The sequence below is a fragment of the Crinia signifera genome, chromosome 3 (assembly GCF_055691185.1).
Source record: "Crinia signifera chromosome 3, ASM5569118v1, whole genome shotgun sequence".
NCBI classification, from domain to species: domain Eukaryota; kingdom Metazoa; phylum Chordata; class Amphibia; order Anura; family Myobatrachidae; genus Crinia; species Crinia signifera.
The window spans coordinates 216,806,083-216,824,102 of NC_139219.1; the positions used below are offsets into that span (position 1 = coordinate 216,806,083).

Below are 18,020 nucleotides of genomic sequence, written 5' to 3' on the forward strand. Positions count from 1 at the left end.
CTGTAAAGTATACCAGCAGATGCTGGGGGAACTGTGTATATAGGCCTATGGCAGCAAGGCATTGGCAGTGTTACCTTCTCTGTCTGGTGTTGCTGTCTGCTGCAGTGCTTCTAGCACAGTGTGGTCTGTATATCAGCACAATGTGCAAACCAGACTTCCCTGCCTGGGGTGTCGCTGTCTGCTGTGGTGTTTCTAGCACAGGTCTGGTTTGCATATCAGTGCTGATATACAGACCACACTGTCCTAGAAACACTACAGCAGACAGCAACACCCCAGGCAGGGAAGGGGAACTGGTTTTTAAAAGATGGCGGGTGCTAGAATAAAAAAACAAAAAATATATAAATAAGTAAATATATATATTTATATTTTTTTCCCCTTCTGTTTCTTGCACAATTTCGCCTGACTTAATGGCAGGTTCATTTGGATGCATGCTATATCATCTGGTCTATATATTTATATACAGTTTGGTTAAGCTTCATTGTTTTTAGTTTGTTCTAATTGTGGAACTAAATTACATAAGGGCTGCAAGCAACTAGGTACAGAGTGCTTGATCCAGGGGCCATTGACTATCTGACTGGGAATTCCATAGAAGAGTCTGTTATCCAGGAGTGGGCAAAATCTATGGCTCAGTCTGTTGCAGAGCTCTTCAGCCAAGTAGATAGTTTATCTCAAGTGAGTCATTACGCTCTACCTTTCAGACAGTCTGCTCATTAGTTCTTCCAGACCCCTCAGCTGATCCATTATGGGCATGATATAGGCAAGTGTTTCCAGTATTTGTGTCTATGGGAAACTTTTTTTAGCTGGCTCCTTTGTCCCTAAGAAGCACTTTTCACAGCCTTCTACTGATCCTACTAGAGGACTTTAGATTCTACAGGTTCATCCCAGGAGAAGGGTGAGCTTAAGGACCTTGATTGGGAGGATGTATCCGGCTAAGAAGAGGATGCACCAAACTGTTTGGGTGGCTAAGATTGGATTGAGGCAGTACTCCAGACTTTCAAGTAGCAAAGAGACAGAGGTGCCTGAAGCCAGCTCTTCTTTGTTTAAAGAGAAAGCAGTTATTTGTTTTCCAAGCCTTCTCACATATGGACGATATCTTAAAGTTTGGCTTAAACCAGATAAAGAAAACTCCAGTCCTTTGTGAGTTCAAACACATTTACACGTTTGCTGAGAGTGACCTATATATTTAGGAAGCACCTCTCAAAGGAGAGTCTAGCATAGCTAGAATAGCATAAGTTCCTTTTATTCTTGCAGTACTATCAGTTGCACTGAAAGATCACACTGTCAAAATGTAAATTTGCTTTTGCAGGTACTTCTCTTTGCCTTTTAGCAGTTACCTAGGTCAACAAAACTGTCCGGTATTGGATGGAGCAGTTGACTTCCTGATTTGTATTTGGAGGGTGATGTGTCTGATCTTCTTGCCTTGGCAGATCAGATCCATGCGGTTTATACTTTTTGTATATTAGGGATGCTTTTCTGGACATAGCCAACTTGCAGTCCAAGGTGCTGATCCTGAATTAAGCATATGTTGGAAGGGATCTGTTTGATTTCTCTTTTAGTCTCTGCTCCCAAGGCAAAAACATTTTACTTTCACTTCTCCTTCCGAGGTAGGTCTCAGTCTTTTTGGGACACCTCCGGATTCCCCTGCAAAGGGGTCCTTTTCAAAGTCACAAGTTACTGTCTATCTGGTTGTCTTGTTGCATCACTATTAAGGGGCATACACACGTAGATCTGTGCTAAGAAATTTTACTGGAGTCAAGATCTCCCATGGAGAGCACATACAGATGCAGAGATTTGTGCTAAGTAATTTTGCTTAAGCAAAAAAAGGCACGGTAGGGGTTCAGAATGAGAGATTGTGATCAGTATCTCTCATTCTGTACACACAGAGAGATTTGCAGTAATTTGCTAAGCAATCTGACTAGATTTTGATAGCATACACAGTTTTAGTTAGCAAGAGATATTTAATCTCTTGAAGCATACACACGGAGAGATCTGTGCTTACTTTCTAAGCAATCTAGTCAGACTGCTTAGAAAATAGCACAAATTTGCTCCGTGTGTATGCCCCTTGATACTTTATCTAGACTGCTTTCTCAAGGCTCCCTCCAAATGCCTACTTATTAACGACCTTGGGCAGCAGTGACCATCCTGGATCCTTGTTTTTGAAGAGTAACAGTCTATTCTACGTTGCAGTCCAACTGAGATCCCAAATCTGGTTGAGGGCTACTTTTTGAATGTAGAACCAACTTTCAGAGAGACTCTAAGCTTGGGCTGAATAACTTTGAGGTCCTTTTAATGTTGAGTTCCACCCATTGCCTCATCCTTTCAGTGCCTATGAGCTCTTCCTGTCTTCTTGATGGTAGAAATGTCAAAGCTGTGCTATTGTTGGAACCATTAGGAGGTAATGCTTTGAAATAAGCTGGTGAAGGCATAACCTCTGATGATTGTCAGCCTGTTGTGAAAAACTAAAGGAATGACTTCCATTTTTTCCCTTACAATCTGGTGAGTTGACTGTATATGTCATGTTGTAATTTCCATTTCCAAAGTACCCCATCTGGAAATGTAATCACCTAGATGAGATCGGCTTCTATATTGCTCTTAAACACCATACACATGGGGCGAGTCAGCCTTTGTGCTGACCGAACTAGTTAATCACATATTGCTCAGCACACAACGATGCACCAGCGATGTGTGCTGAGTGATCTGTCATGGCCAGTGTTCTCTGGTGAAAGAACACTGGCAAGTACTAGATTTATATAGGGATGTGCACTGGACGCTTTTAGTGTTTCGTGAAACGTGTTTTGGATCTGTTTCCTGTTTTGGATCTGTAATTATTATTATTTTTTTTTTTAAACATAATTGCTAAAATCGTAGAATTTGGGTGTTTTTTTTTTTTTTTTTTTGCTCCTGCGCTATTATTAATTTCCAGTATATCCTGAACACCTCACAATGTTGTTTTTAGGCCAATAGGTTGCACCGAGGTAGCTGGATTAATATGCTAAAATGCACAAACACATGGCCCATCTAGGAGTGGCACTGCAGCAGCAGACAGGCAGGATGGCAGTTTGAAAAACTAGGCCACAAAGAGCACATAATGCCCAAAAAAATAGAGGTAAAACATGGAATTGTCCTTGGGCCCTCCCACCCACCCTTATGTTGTGTAAAAAGGACATGCACACTTGGTCTTTAACAAACCAATAATTTCAGCGACAGTGGCTGCCACACGACTGTGGCTGAAGTGATTTTGTTTGGGCCCCCACAAAAAAGAAGAAAATCATCTCTCCCTGTACAAACCGGCTCCACAGAGGCAAGATGTCGTCCTCATTCTCAGATTCCTCACCCACTTCAGTACACAGTTTTCTAGATTATTAATTCGTGCCCACTGAAATCCACCATTCCCGATCCTTCTGTAGTCTCTGGAGGCAATTGCTGGTCTTCCTTGAAGAATTGATCATTAATTTTGATGAACATCATCTTCTACATATTTTGCGGAAGCAACCTCTTACGCCGCTCACTGACCGGGTTCCCAGCTGCACTAAAAACTTTCAGAGTACACACTGGAGGGGGGACAACTCAGGTATAATAGAGCCAGTTTGTACAGGGGCCTCCACAAATTGCCTTTTTTTCCTGCCACTACAGGTATGGGCTGTTTGACATGTCTACATGGATGCTGTCACCAATGTAATCCTCCACAATTTATTCAATGGTGACAGCATCATATGCAGTGACGGTAGACATGTCAGCAATCGTTGGTACCCATATGGTTTTGGCGTTAGGGTAAGGATCCTGTCCTGATTACTAGGTTGTGCAAATAATTAATGACCAATACCTGTAACTCTAGAGTTGCCATTGTCACTTTAATAAAACCTCATTTTTTATCAAATTAAATTTTCTATGTTGGAGGTAAACTCTGTTACAAAAGGACATCCTTAATTAGCCTTTACAGCAGTCATTCACAACCACAGTCCTCTAGACACCCTAACCATGTAGGTCCTGCTGATATCCAGGCTTCAGCACAGATGGTTAAATCAAAAGAACGGAGGTACTAATTAAGTCTCAAGCCTGAATATCACTAAAACCTGGACTGTTAGTGTGCCTTGAGGACCGAGGTGCGAAATGACTCCTTTAGAATCAACTTTATTGGCCATGTATGCTTGCGCACACTAGGACTTTTTTGTGGATTTACAGTGCAGCATCAAGCAGGGTTCAAGGGGGGGGTGAAGGCATTACATACATTACATTAAGACATTACATGTGGGCAACACAATCCCGCTGAGCTGCACAGCGCCTAGGCAGCCATCAGCGGCGCCACTTGTCGCTGCAACAGCCAGGAAGGTAACATTAAGCAGAGACAGTACAGTTATCACACAGGGAACACATACCCACCAAGCTGAACAGCGCCTAGGTAGCCATCAGCGGCGCCACTGGTCACCAAAACAGCCAGGTAGGTAACAATACAAGCAGAGACAGTACAGTTATAACACATGGAACATATTTGGCTGAGCTGCACAGCTCCTAGGCAGCCATCAGCGGCGCCATCTTGATCATGCTGCTCAAAGGCAGCAGTAATAATATTTTTATTTAGCATGGCAACTGAAGCATGAGTTCGACCGGATGTAGCACTTTTCTTCCAAAGCTGGCACACCCTGCCAGCTTGTTGCTGGCAGGGTGTGCAACTAGTGATGGTACAGCATACAGGCTTTGCAAACCGTGGTTACGGAGGTACATGGTACAAATCATTGTAAAGAAACAGTAAACAAAGAAAGTAATACAAAGCTTTCATGAGCTTAGAGGCTGAGAGATGGTAATTGGTGAATAATAAAATGATGCCATGTGCGGGTGTCCAAATCCAGTCCAAACTCCAGTCAAACTCATGCTTCAGTTGCAATGCTTACGATGCAGGCTAAGATGGCAGGCAAGCCTTTAAGCAGGCTTCCAAATATTTCCAATTTTAAAGGAAAGTTTGGGTCAGCTGGTACAGCGTGGCTACAGTATATGTTGTCATTTGTTGTGACGTTATGAACATCTAAACTACCTGAAGTTGCTCAAGCAAAAGAGGGTCTACCCAAGAAAGCTTATAGTACCACCTTTTGTCCCAAGAAAGGCGCAGTGGCCCCGGTATGGCAGATGATCACTAGAAAGAATATTACAACACAGAAAAAATACCACAGGAACAACACTAACTACACAATATTACTATCTCTGTGTAGGAGACCTAGAAGAACCTGATTTGTTTCTGTCTGCTAAAGACAACCTCACTGTAAGAGGAAATGAACATGAATTGGGCTTATTCTTTCAACCAAAACTGACCACGCTACAGCTAAACCAACGTGTGACTGTACATGATTCATTCTAAAATTGCTATTAAATAAGTAGTTTTATGAAAAAAGAAAAACATGCATAGTCTCATAAATTTTTTTTTAATAGAAGATTGGTAATCTATTTAACTCTTGCTTTTTTATTACATTTTTTTATTTAAAGAATTGCAAACTTGATGGTAATGTAGTACTGATATCATTTGGGAATTTTGTATTTAGGGTGTTGATTATCTTTTAATTTAATTGACAGGTCCGCTTATGCAGATGGAGGAGAAAGGAAAAGGCTCTGTGCCTTGGTCTGTTTACGGTGTTTACATCCAGGCAGCTGGAGGTCCTTTTGCCTTTTTTGTTATTATGGCCCTGTTTGTGCTTAATGTTGGAAGCACGGCATTCAGTAACTGGTGGCTCAGCTATTGGATTAAACAAGGCAGTGGGGTAAGATGTCCTAAAAACAAATAGTTTGTGTTGTAAATTATGATGATTTTTTTCATTATTGTTATTTCTTTTATTCATAAGGGGCCACAGGGTTTAAGAAGCGCACAGAGATTAACATAGAAACTAAGCAATGCATAAGTACAGTACACTGCAACTAATCTTTGCATATATACTATTATAACAACAGTTACACATTAATCACCAAATGTGGATGGGTTGGGATCATTTGGTCGACAGTCATTAGGTCGACATGGTTCTAGGTTGACAGGTCATTAGTTCAACATTGTCTAGGTCGACAGTCAAAAGGTCGCCATGGGGTTTTTCACAGGTTTTTTTTTTACCTGAATGTCGACATGGACACAGTTTGAAGTGCACTGCATCCCCTTGCATCGCTCGCTATGCTTCGGGCACGGTGCCTCGCTACGCTCGGCACACTATTTTATTCTCCCACCACGCCCTAGTGGATGGTAGGGCATGAAATACCGTCTGTCAGCACATGTTGGCTCAAAAAACAGCGAAAAACTCCATGTCGACCTTTTGACTGTCGACCTAGACAATGTCGAACTAATGACCTTTTGACATAGAACCATGTCGACCTAATGACTGTCGACCATAATGCTGTAGACCAAATGACTGCATCCCATGTGGATAAGTATAGGGAGGAAGGTAGTGTTGTGGGGAGGTAGGACATGACTCAATGATCTTGTACATGTCCTATGGGTGAAGAGGGGATCAAGGAGACAAAAGATAGGGAGCACTGGTGGTGTGTGTAGTGTAAGGGAGTTAAACCCAAACTGATGGCTTGTAGTAGTTATTGCAAGGTAATACAATGTAACAAACATGCTTGTTGTGGGAGTCACTGCAACATTGTTATTCTAGGTTATACTAGTGACCAGCTCATCAAAATGACTGTGTGCCTGAATGGAGTATCATCTTGAATTGATCCTTCGTGCACCATCTGGTGGCTGCTGGCATGAGCATCATTAAAAATGCTTCCCCCTCATAGAGGGTAGGAGCAGCATAATGCCTTTTTTCATAATTTTGGATTTTTTGTTGGATACTGAAAAATGTATTAGAAATTCAGGGGCCTTCTACTAGATTTGTTGAGAAATTTCACTTAACACAGCAGCATTGTGTTTCTGCATCTTTACATGTGTTTGAATTCTCCTTGGTCTGTCTTCCTACAGAACACGACTGTGCTATTGCACAATGAAACCGTGATCAGTAACAGCATGAAGGACAATCCCAATGTACAGTACTACACTGGAATTTATGCACTGTCTATGTTTATAATGCTCATCCTGAAAGCAGTTCGCGGTGTTGTCTTTGTTAAGGTAAGTACGATTTTTTTTTAAGGTGGGTTTGCTTTTTTGGCTGTTTTGATGTTATCCATTATTCTTCATTCTTCTGTCCTCTTCCAGGGAGTTCTACGCGCTTCTTCTAAGCTCCATGATGAACTTTTTAGACGCATTCTTCGGAGCCCTATGAAATTTTATGACACTACCCCTACGGGTCGTATTCTGAATAGATTTTCTAAAGACATGGATGAGGGTAAGATTCATGTACAGATACGATTGTTTTGCCCAGTAATTGGTTAGGGAGTAGATCACTTGCTGTATATAATATACTCCTACAACAATGTTTCTGCTGCAACATTTGTCATAGAGTTCAGCACTCTGTCCTCGAGTGGGGGTGATGGTTTTTAATGTGAGAAGCATGGACTTAACTGAAGGCTTTGTACCCAGCATACTGTGATCATACACATCCATAAAATCAGCTTTGTACAGTTCTATTTGTTTTTTCATTGGGTATATGAGAACACAGGACTTTACACCGATCAGCCATAATTTACCATAACCTATAAACCACCTGCCTAATATTGTGCAGGCCTCACTCATGCAACCAAAATAGCTCTGAACCGTAGATGCATGGTCTCCGCAAGATCTGACGGTATCCTATGATATCTGGCACCAAAACGTTAGCAGCAGATCCTGTTAAGTCCTCCAAGTTGTAAGGTTCTATTGCTCGGACCAGTTTTTTTTTTAGGAACCAGCGTTCCTAAACCATTTTTGCAGTATGGCAGGGTGCATTATCCTTCTGAAAGAGGCTACTGCCATCAAGGAATACCATTACCATGAAGGGATGTGTTAAGTATGCAACAATGTTTAACGATGTGGTATGTGTCAAAATAATATCCACATGAATGCTAGATACCAAGGTTTTGCAGCAGAACATTGCCCAAAGCATCACACTGCCTCCTTTGTCTTGCCTCAGCCAATTAGCTCCTAAGTAGTTGGGAGGAGGACACAAGCATTAGGTCAACAATGGGAAGGTCGAAAGTCAAAAGGTTGACATGCTGCCTAATATATCCCACCTCTTCGCAGGTGCCAATGTAATAGAATAATCATCATTATTCACTTAACCGGTCAATGGTGTTAATGTTGTGACTAATGTATATTTACATTTAAACTGCATTGTGGGATTTTAAGCAACCATCCTTTGTGTCTATGACCTCTCCCTTAGGTTCGAGGTAAATGTATGAGGGCATAATCTTCCTCTTTCTTTTGTTCACTGCTCCCCTATTCTGTGTAGCTTAGATAAGGGAACTGGTTCCCAACAAGCAATGAGATATAGGCCCCCATTTATCATTGATCGCATTTACAAGATTCCCTCGCGATCATTTCGGCCGAATGTATTACCTGCTGTGCGCAGGGACAGGGCTCCGAAAGGAGCCTGTCCCTGCGATGCCTGTAGCCGGAAGCCGGGGGGGTCTGCGCATGCGCGGTTATGCGCTGACCCCCCCGCGACCCCTGCTGACCGCACTGCAGCTCGGGCAGTGCGATATGTAGCCATAGGCTTCAATGGGCTATCGCCATATCAGAATGGCGATAGCCCAGGGGGTGCGATGCCGGGCTGCCCGATGTTGATACATCGGGCAGCTTCGCATTCCCCATAGAAACCTATGGGGGATGTGGCCGGCGGCACTGCAGGGGGGGGTCGCAGCAGGGATTGGAGATTCCTGCTGTGTCCCCCCTTAATACCTCAGTGCTACTTAATATTTGTGGTTAACACCCGAAAATGGATGTTTTCGGGGATTTAACCGCAAATATTACTTGATAAATGGCCCCCCATAGAGTGATAAGTGACTCCATACCCCACTTGACCAGTGTTTCTCAATGGGTTTTAGAGTAATGGACTTTGAAATAAACATACTGTATAGCAATCCCATTACTGGGCAGCATGGATGGTGTAATGTTTAACATTACTTCCTCAAAGCACTGAGGTCACAAGTTCAATTCCCACCACACTGAAGTTTTTATATTCTCCCTGTGTGTGTGTGTGTGTGTGTTACACAGTAGTTAAGGCTGAATAAAGACTTGCGTCCATCGAGTTCAACCTTAGAGTATGATCTATTAGCTTTATCCCTTGTTATACGTAGTGTATGCTGATAACTTTAAAGACAGATTATGATTATTGTTTGTACCCCTGGATGTTTTTAACCAATAGATGTTTGTCCAACATTATTTCACCTTCATTCAGGATGGGGTACTGAGGTCTTATAACCTTGGGGATTAGAGGGTATCCGACAGGAGACAGGCACATAACATTTTCTTCAACCAGGGTGTGCTGGCTCCTCCCCTCTATATCCCCCTACTAGCCAGTTTTAGAAAATGTGCCCTCAGGAGAGGATGCACACTCCTGGAGCTCCAGAGAGTTTTTCTTCAATTTATTTTAGTTTGTGATTTTCGGGTTGCTGTTTGGGCTTAACAGTTTCCCTGCGACGAGGGAAGCCGGGGTAGGGACTGCTGCAGGCCTTTCAAGGAACCGAGCTGATCCCTGCTGCAGGTCCACCGACCTGAGAGGGTGCTGTTACCGCGGGCATTGCGCTGCAGCGAGCACACCCCCAGCTGCCGCACACCCCTGGCTCAGCCTGAAAACGTCGGTGGTGAGTGTTAACCGGGTCCCCTCAGTGGGGACGCCGGTTTTGCGTGCGGCATAACGGCGAATGGCGGCGCGGTGGCCCTGCACAGGGATCGCGCGCAGATGTTTTAACACTGCAGCCACGCCGACACTGGATGCCAGGCATTGCCACTGGACCACCAGGGCATATACCGCTATGTGGGAAAATCCTTTTTTTAAAAGGATTACCAGGCGCCAGTATAAATATTAGTATAGCCCGGACGCCATTACAAGGGGCGGGGCTTAGCTCAGAGCGGGACCTGAGCGCGCCTGTACACTGCTTCCTGCTTCTTCTCATGCTGTTGGCGCCATTACAGCAGAGCGGAGATCACTCCTCAGCGCAGCCTTGAAGGGAGAGAGATCGTTCAGCAGAGACAGCAAGTATAAAGCTTCTTGTGTGCTTTAAGCCACAGATAGCAGCACACAGTATTGTTAATATTGTGTTTGTGCATAGACGCCGGTCTATCAAATCGATAGTCCAGGTTACAGGGTGCTGGTGTCCTCCATTTTACTCTGAGTCCCCCACTGCTAATTAAGCAATTTTACACTGTCATATAGATATATGTGATCCTGCACATAGAGTGTTAGCTACATATATTCTACTGTACATTCACTGTGTGTGTGTTCAGCGTGATTGCAGTGTGTTAGGGGGTATTATCTCTCCAACATGGTGAGAAAAATAACTTGCATGATTTGCAGCAACAAGTTTGCTCCCAGCACTACCTCACAAGTCGCTTGTGATCAGTGTATGTCACCACAGCTCAGTAGCATGTCTCCGCAGCGCAGTAGCTCGCAGACTGACTCCCAGGAACCTTCATGGGCTACTGGTATGAAAGCCATGTTAGAGACTGTCTCATCACAGCTGGCAACAAATAATTTACAGACTAAGCAAGTCCAGCAGGATTTAAAGGTCCTGTCAGCAAGGGTGGATATTCTTACACCCATGCCAGGGGTGTCCCGCAAGAGGGCACTTGAGGCCGTGGCACCTGACTCCGATATGGATGATGGTGATGGTGATGGCGATGGTGACGCAGATGATATTGTAGATTCACAAGCGTCTCAGTCTAGCATTCAAGGTACTGAAAACCTGGTCCTTGCTGTTAGAGAAGTACTAGATTTACCTCTAGCCACACCAGTGGAGGGTGACCCATTCTTTGTGTCACACAGAAGGCAGGACATAGTTTTTCCTGAACAGTCTGACTTAGAAGAGGTGTTCAAAGCTGCCTGGAAAAATCCAGAGAAACGTTTTACATTGTCCAAACGTTTCAAATCCACCTTCCCTTTTGACCCCACGGGCAGGAAGGTGTGGGAGGAACCCCCTGTTGTGGACGCTTCAGTGTCCCGCCTCTCAAAAAAGGTGGTGCTCCCAGTCCCAGGTACCTCTACCTTAAAGGACGCGGTAGATAGGAAACTAGATAGCACAGTAAAGGCTATGTATACAGCCAGCGGGGCATCCCAACGCCCGGTGCTTGCTAGTTGTTGGATGGCAAAAGCCATCTTCACATGGGCAGGCCAGATACAAGAAGGCCTGTTGGGTGACATGGATGTGCCCACGGTAGCTGAAAAGCTACGTCACATACAGGACACAGCAAAGATGATGTGCGAAGCACAGAAGGAGTTGGGTGCAATTAAATGCCCGGAACTCGGCCATGGCTGTGTCGGCCCGCAGGGCCTTCTGGTTGCGGCAGTGGGTCGCTGACGCGGACTCAAAACGCAGTGTAGAGAGCCTACCCTTCACAGGGGATAGACTCTTTGGGAGTGAACTGGATGATCTGATATCAAAGGCTACGGCTGGTAAGTCCACATTCCTCCCATCAGCCTCCACCCCGGTAAGACGCCCTTCAACAGGGAGTACACAGCAGTCCTTTCGGACCTCTAGATTTCGGTCCAGGGCCAGGGGAGGCTCCACCGCCAATAGAGGCGCCAGAGGTAAGCCTAGGAAGGCAGCAACTGCTGCCACAAGAGACCGTGGCACAGGTGCAGCTACGCCTAAGCCCGCTGCATGACGGGCCACTCCCACCTCAGGATTTTCCCGCGGTGGGGGCAAGACTGAGGTTCTTCAGTCACGTGTGGGATGCATCCGCCCTAGACCCTTGGGTCAGGGCCATTATTTCACACGGTTACAGGCTGGAGTTCGAAAGAACACCCCCCCAGAGATATTTCAGGTCGGGACTCCCTGCAGCAGCAGAGGATCGCAGAATCCTCAGACAAGCTGTGCAAAAGCTGGTCCTAGCACAGGTCATCATACCAGTACCAGCTGCAGAAAGGAACAAGGGTTATTTTTCAAACCTGTTTCTGGTTCCAAAACCAGACGGGTCGGTTCGACCCATCTTAAACTTAAAGTCCCTGAACCCATACTTGAGGGTGTTCAAATTCCAAATGGAATCCCTGAGAGCAGTGATTGCAGGACTGGAGGAGGGGGGATATCTAGGGTCCATCGATGTGAAGGACGCGTACCTCCACATACCGGTGTGGGCCCCACACCAAGCCTTCCTGAGGTTTGCAATCCTGGACGAACAATTTCAGTTCCAAGCCCTACCGTTTGGGCTCTCAACGGCCCCACGAGTCTTCACCAAGGTGATGGCGGAGATGATGTCCTTACTAAGGACTCAAGGGATAAACATCATCCCATACTTGGACGACTTGTTGCTGAAGGCTGTATCAGTGTCCAAGCTGCTGGGGGCCATAGAGACGACAAGGCAGCTCCTGTCCCAACACGGATGGATCCTAAATATACCAAAATCTTCACTGATTCCGTCCCAACGTCTTCAGTTTCTGGGGATGATTTTGGACACGGTGGAGAAAAGGGTATTTCTTCCAAGGGAGAAGATTGCAGTGATACAACAGCTGTTGAGGGAGGTGCTAGCCCCAGAAAGAGTCTCGGTCTACCTCTGCATCAGACTGATGGGAACTATGGTAGCCTCTTTCGAGGCTCTACAGTTCGGGAGGCTTCACTCTCGAACTTTCCAGTGGGACCTGTTGAGCAAGTGGTCGGGCTCCCACATCCACATGCACAGGTTGATTTGCCTGTCTGTCAAGGCAAGGCAGTCTCTACAGTGGTGGCTACATACGCCAAATCTCCTGGCAGGGAGGATATTCGGGATCCAGAACTGGATCTTGTTGACCACAGATGCCAGCCTCCACGGCTGGGGGGCGGTGGCACAAGGAATGCGATTCCAGGGCAGGTGGTCCTACTTGGAAACTCAGCTCCACATAAACATCTTGGAGCTGAGGGCAGTACACTATGCTCTTCTAGAGGCTCACTCCCTCCTGGAACAGCAGGCGATACAAGTCCAGTCAGACAATGCAACGACTGTTGCTTACATAAACCGCCAAGGCGGCACGAAGAGCAGAGCGTGCATGAGAGAAGCTTTCAAGATTCTGACCTGGGCAGAGACGCATGCGGTGGCAATATCTGCCATCTTCATACCCGGGGTGGACAACTGGGAGGCGGACTTCCTGAGTCTTCACGACCTCCACCCCGGGGAATGGAGTCTGCATCCTCAAGTGTTCGGAAGCATTGTAGATCTGTGGGGGCTCCCACAGATAGACTTAATGGCCTCAAGGACCAACCACAAGGTGGTAAGGTATTGCTCAAGGACAAGAGATCCTCAAGCAGAGGCAACAGATGATCTGACAACGGACTGGGTATACGACCTGGTATACATATTCCCGCCCCTCCCACTCTTGGGGAGAGTGTTACAGAGGATCAGACATCAGCGGGTGCAGGCAATCCTAATAGCACCGGATTGGCCCAGGAGAGCATGGTACGCAAGTCTGCAAAACATGCTGATAGAAGACCCGTGGCGGCTGCCTCTAAGAAGAGACCTTCTGGTACAAGGCCCCTTCGTCTACCAGGACTTAGGGCGTCTTCGTTTGACGGCCTGGAGATTGAGCGGAACATCTTAGCTCTGAAAGGATTTCATTCCTCGGTCATAAACACCATGACCCGGGCCAGGAAGGCAGTGACAGCCTCGCACTATCATAAGATCTGGCGTAGATATGTGTCCTGGTGCGAACACATGAGTTTTCCGCCAGCAGACTTCAAATTGGACCGTTTCCTGCTTTTCCTGCAGGTGGGCCTTGAGAAGGGACTCCGGCTGGGATCTCTAAAGGTTCAAATATCGGCTCTTTCAGTCTTTATTCAGAAAAAGTTGGCGGTCTACCCTGAAGTCCAGACCTTTTTACATGGAGTCTTAAGGATACAGCCTCCATTTGTGGCGCCAACGGCGCCCTGGGACCTAGATGTGGTCCTGGAGTTTCTGCAGTCAGCCTGGTTTGAACCAGTGGACTCCATAGATTTAAAATACCTCACCTGGAAGACGGTGACACTACTGGCTCTGGCCTCGGCCAGAAGAGTTTCTGAGCTTGGTGCTCTCTCTTGTAAGAGCCCTTACTTGATTTTCCATCAAGACAGGGCAGAACTTCAGACAAGACAGCAGTTCCTGCCAAAAGTGGTCTCGGCGTTCCATATGAACCAGCCGATTGTGGTTCCTTCTTGCTCAGGTCATAAGGATATTCCTGAGTCACTTGATGTAGCTAGAATCCTGCAGACCTACGTGAGACGAACATCAAGGATCCGTAAGACGGAGTGTCTTTTTGTGTTGTATGACGCACAAAAGAAGGGATGCCCAGCATCGAAGCAATCAATTGCTAGATGGATTGGTTCTACTATACAGCAAGCATATGTGTCAGCACATCTGACTATGCCGGCATCAGTGAGAGCCCACTCCACTAGAGCCGTAGGAGCATCCTGGGCGGCTGCTCGGGCTGTTTCAGCTTTGCAGCTATGTAGAGCTGCCACCTGGTCTGGTCAACATACCTTCGTCAAATTTTACAAGTTTGACACTGTGGCCAGGGATGATACCCAGTTTGGGCAGGCGGTGTTGCAACAGGCTCCGCACGTTCCCGCCCTTTCTGGAAGCTTTGGGACCTCCCCAAGGTTATAAGACCTCAGTACCCCATCCTGAATGAAGGTGAAAATAGGATTTTAATACCTACCGGTAAATCCTTTTCACTGAATTCAGATGGGGTACTGAGCGCCCGCCTCAGTGCGGGGCTCTGTTGCACAGGTTATTATCCTGTTGTTGCCTTTTGCTAATTGCAAAGTCTGGTTTTCTGATAAGTTATAGGTCCGTTGACCTGTTTAGGAGCAGCTGAGTTTTGGTGACAAAATTGCTCCTAAAAAATACATTTATGTTCCTAAGTAACACAATGACGGGGTTAACTACGTTTAGTTGAGAGAGTTGTTGTGTGTGTTGTGGTGTGCTGGTGCAAATCTCACCACGTTATCTTAATGATTAGTTCCTACCTCACATACGTTATCCTTCCTTCGGGCACAGTTTTCTTAACTGGCTAGTAGGGGGATATAGAGGGGAGGAGCCAGCACACCCTGGTTGAAGAAAATGTTATGTGCCTGTCTCCTGTCGGATACCCTCTAATCCCCAAGGTTATAAAACCTCAGTACCCCATCTGAATTCAGTGAAAAGGATTTACCGGTAGGTATTAAAATCCTATTTTTAAACTTATTTATTGTGTCTGCCGACACCACCCCACCAGGAAGAACGTTCCATAGTTTGGCTGCCATGACCGTAAAAAAATTGTTCGTTCTAAGGGAACTCTCTAATCTTTGGGTTACCTCCGGGTAATCCGCTTTCCTCCCACAATCTATAAATAATGCCCAGTTCAATGTATTGGAGTGCAAGGATCTGAATGAAGAGGACATATTTGCAAATTACTTGTGAAAAAGTTATTAGACAACAATCTTTGTAATTTCAAACATCCTTATCTTCCGGGCTGTGTAGTTTGTGGAATGTTTATAAGCATTCTAATCCTTATCAGATATTAAAGTGCCTGTTGGGGGTCATACTGCAATATATTGTTACATTTCATACTTCTGAAGGTAGAAGAGAACATATTTGATGTGTATTTAGGATTCTCTTTTTCTGCACATTTTATCATCAGACCTACTTAATAAACTGTAATGCAATACATTTTTTATTATATATTTTTTTCAGTTGACATCCGGCTTCCTTTTCAAGCTGAAATGTTCGTCCAGAATGTTATACTAGTCTTCTTTTGTCTCGGGGTTATTGCTGGCGTCTTCCCATGGTTTTTGGTAGCTGTTGGACCTTTAATTATCCTCTTCACAATATTACATGTGGTTTCCAGGCAAGTGGCATTGTGTAGACTTTCATTTAATATGCATTTGGTGTTGTGACTAAATTGTTATAGCATAACACAATTTGTTTTTTTGTAGGATTTTTAAATGTCTAAATGTGTGGGTACTGTATGTAAAAATTTACAATAATGAGGTCTAAATATGTCAGAAAATGAGCTTTACATAGCCCTTTAAAACAGCATCTAAGATCAGGTTTCGCAAATACTCGCTATAGCGAGTATTTTACCCACTTTGGAGTACCAGGGACTCATTTTTTTTATTCATGGCTGCGTCCCCTGGGACGCGCTCTGGCCAGAACCCCAGCGTGCGCGCCCTGTTAGATATGTGTGTTTGTCAGCGGTGGAGTGATCTGATGCGGCCGAAGAGAAGAGAGTGTGACTTACGGCCACGTCACACCAGCCAGGCGGGAAAATTAAAGTGCCCTGCCACTGCGCAGTTATCGGTAGCCGTGCACGGAAGCCGCATAAGCTGGCTCCTGCACCGTGACTACACCGACTCCTCCCGTATATGTGCCTCAGCAATGGCAACATTAGGACAGCTGGAGCCAACACCAGAAGCAGCTTCTCAGCAGGAGGAATGGAGCTGCGGCTGGTGTGAGGACGATGCAGGATCTGAAAGCAGCATTGGGGCCAGGACCAGGGGAGTCAGAGAGGAAGAGGTGCAGAAACACCCGAGCAGGAAGTAGAGGTAAAAGGGATGCGTGGTCCGTTTGTGATTGGGGGGACTGAGGGAAGCTGCCTGGCTGTGTCTCCTCCTCTCCTACCTTGCGGTGATGCTCTCTGTGTGTGGCTGTCACCTAAGAATGCTAGTGCTGTTACTGGCCCACTTGTCCCTCCTCCCCTCACTGCACGGCTGGCAGAGAGGCTGCAGCTCACTGACACTTAACAGGCAGAGCTAACTGTAAGAGAGGAGCCCATAGACTGTGCTGGGATTTCACTCACCCCATCCCTACTGTTGCTGCTGCCAGTACTTTTATTTAGTTTTAGAACCAATGGACAGGGGCAGAACCCTGATTGGTGCAGCACAGGTGTCCTGGAGTGTGCCCGGGACTATGTGCAGGAAGACTGGCAGCCTGATTTGTGTAGCAGTCTTCTTACTGTACAAAGCAGCTGTCTCCATTCCTCCCTGCCCCTCTCTGTGAGTCTGTGTCTCCCTCCCTCGCATTACAGTGTGTGGCATAATGTGTCATTGGCATTACGGCATGTGGCGTAATGTGAATTGGTTCTATGTGGCCACACCCCTTCCACAAAAAGCCATGCCCTAGATTTTTGGCACGCATTATGCCTTTTTCAACATTGTTTTTTCTAATATATGTGTATCTTGCTTTATGTGAGTGGGCCAATTGATACTTCCCCCTGACCCACAATAGTCACAGTGAGGGGCGCCCAAATCTGTGTGCTTACCAAAAAAAAAAAAGTAGGCTTTGGCCCACCCTTGGCACCGGGTATATGCCATATGGGGGAGAGGAGGAGGTCTCTCTGTGCCATGCTGGGGTGAAGGCGAGGAGGCTTTATTCCGTTGGGACCCAGAAAATTTGTAAGTGAGGGGTCCCAGGGACCCACTATTTTTTAGGGTTTTAGCGATCACTGTAAGATGGCAACAAGGTTTTCTATTGTACATGCTCTTCTGCATAGCATGGTGAATTGGGGTTATTCAGGTTGGTTTGCAAAAGCAAACTCCTTTTATGGACAAAACCATGTGCACTGCAGTTTGGGCTGGTTTAACATGTGCAGAGAGAGTTACATTTGGGTGGGGTGTTTTCAATTTGAAATCTAAATTGCAGTGTAAAAACAAAGCAGCCAATATCACAGAAACAAAATAACTTGCCCAAATGTAACACTCTGCACATGTTACATCTGCCCCACCTGGTTTTGTCCATTAAAGGAGTATGCTTTTGCAAACCAACCCGAATCAGGCCCATTTTTTTCCCTATTAAGTGCCTTTCTGACCATATATTTTTTTCAGCACTTGTCTTGTGAGCGGCGTCCTTCCTATGAGTACACTAGTTATGCTGACATAATGGCTAATCTCCTGTACCACACTCCGCTTTACCTCCAAAGACAAAAGCTTTTCCTTCCTGTACCTAAGAAGGCCACATGTATCTGAAGATGTCTTGTACCAGGGCACCAAAA

The 18,020-nt window shown here is 45.7% G+C and overlaps 1 protein-coding gene across 2 annotated transcripts in view; it reads left to right on the top strand.

Annotated features, from left to right (window-relative positions):
- The window catches only part of ABCC5 (ATP binding cassette subfamily C member 5), a 74,740-nt gene that overhangs the window by 43,348 nt on the left and 13,372 nt on the right, over positions 1-18,020 (top strand). For both annotated transcript variants that reach the window (XM_083177432.1, XM_083177433.1), the window contains 4 exons: positions 5,563-5,747; positions 6,935-7,081; positions 7,169-7,298; positions 15,725-15,878. In XM_083177432.1, coding sequence (XP_083033558.1) covers positions 5,563-5,747; positions 6,935-7,081; positions 7,169-7,298; positions 15,725-15,878 — 616 coding nt within the window. The remainder of the gene's footprint in view (positions 1-5,562; positions 5,748-6,934; positions 7,082-7,168; positions 7,299-15,724; positions 15,879-18,020) is intronic.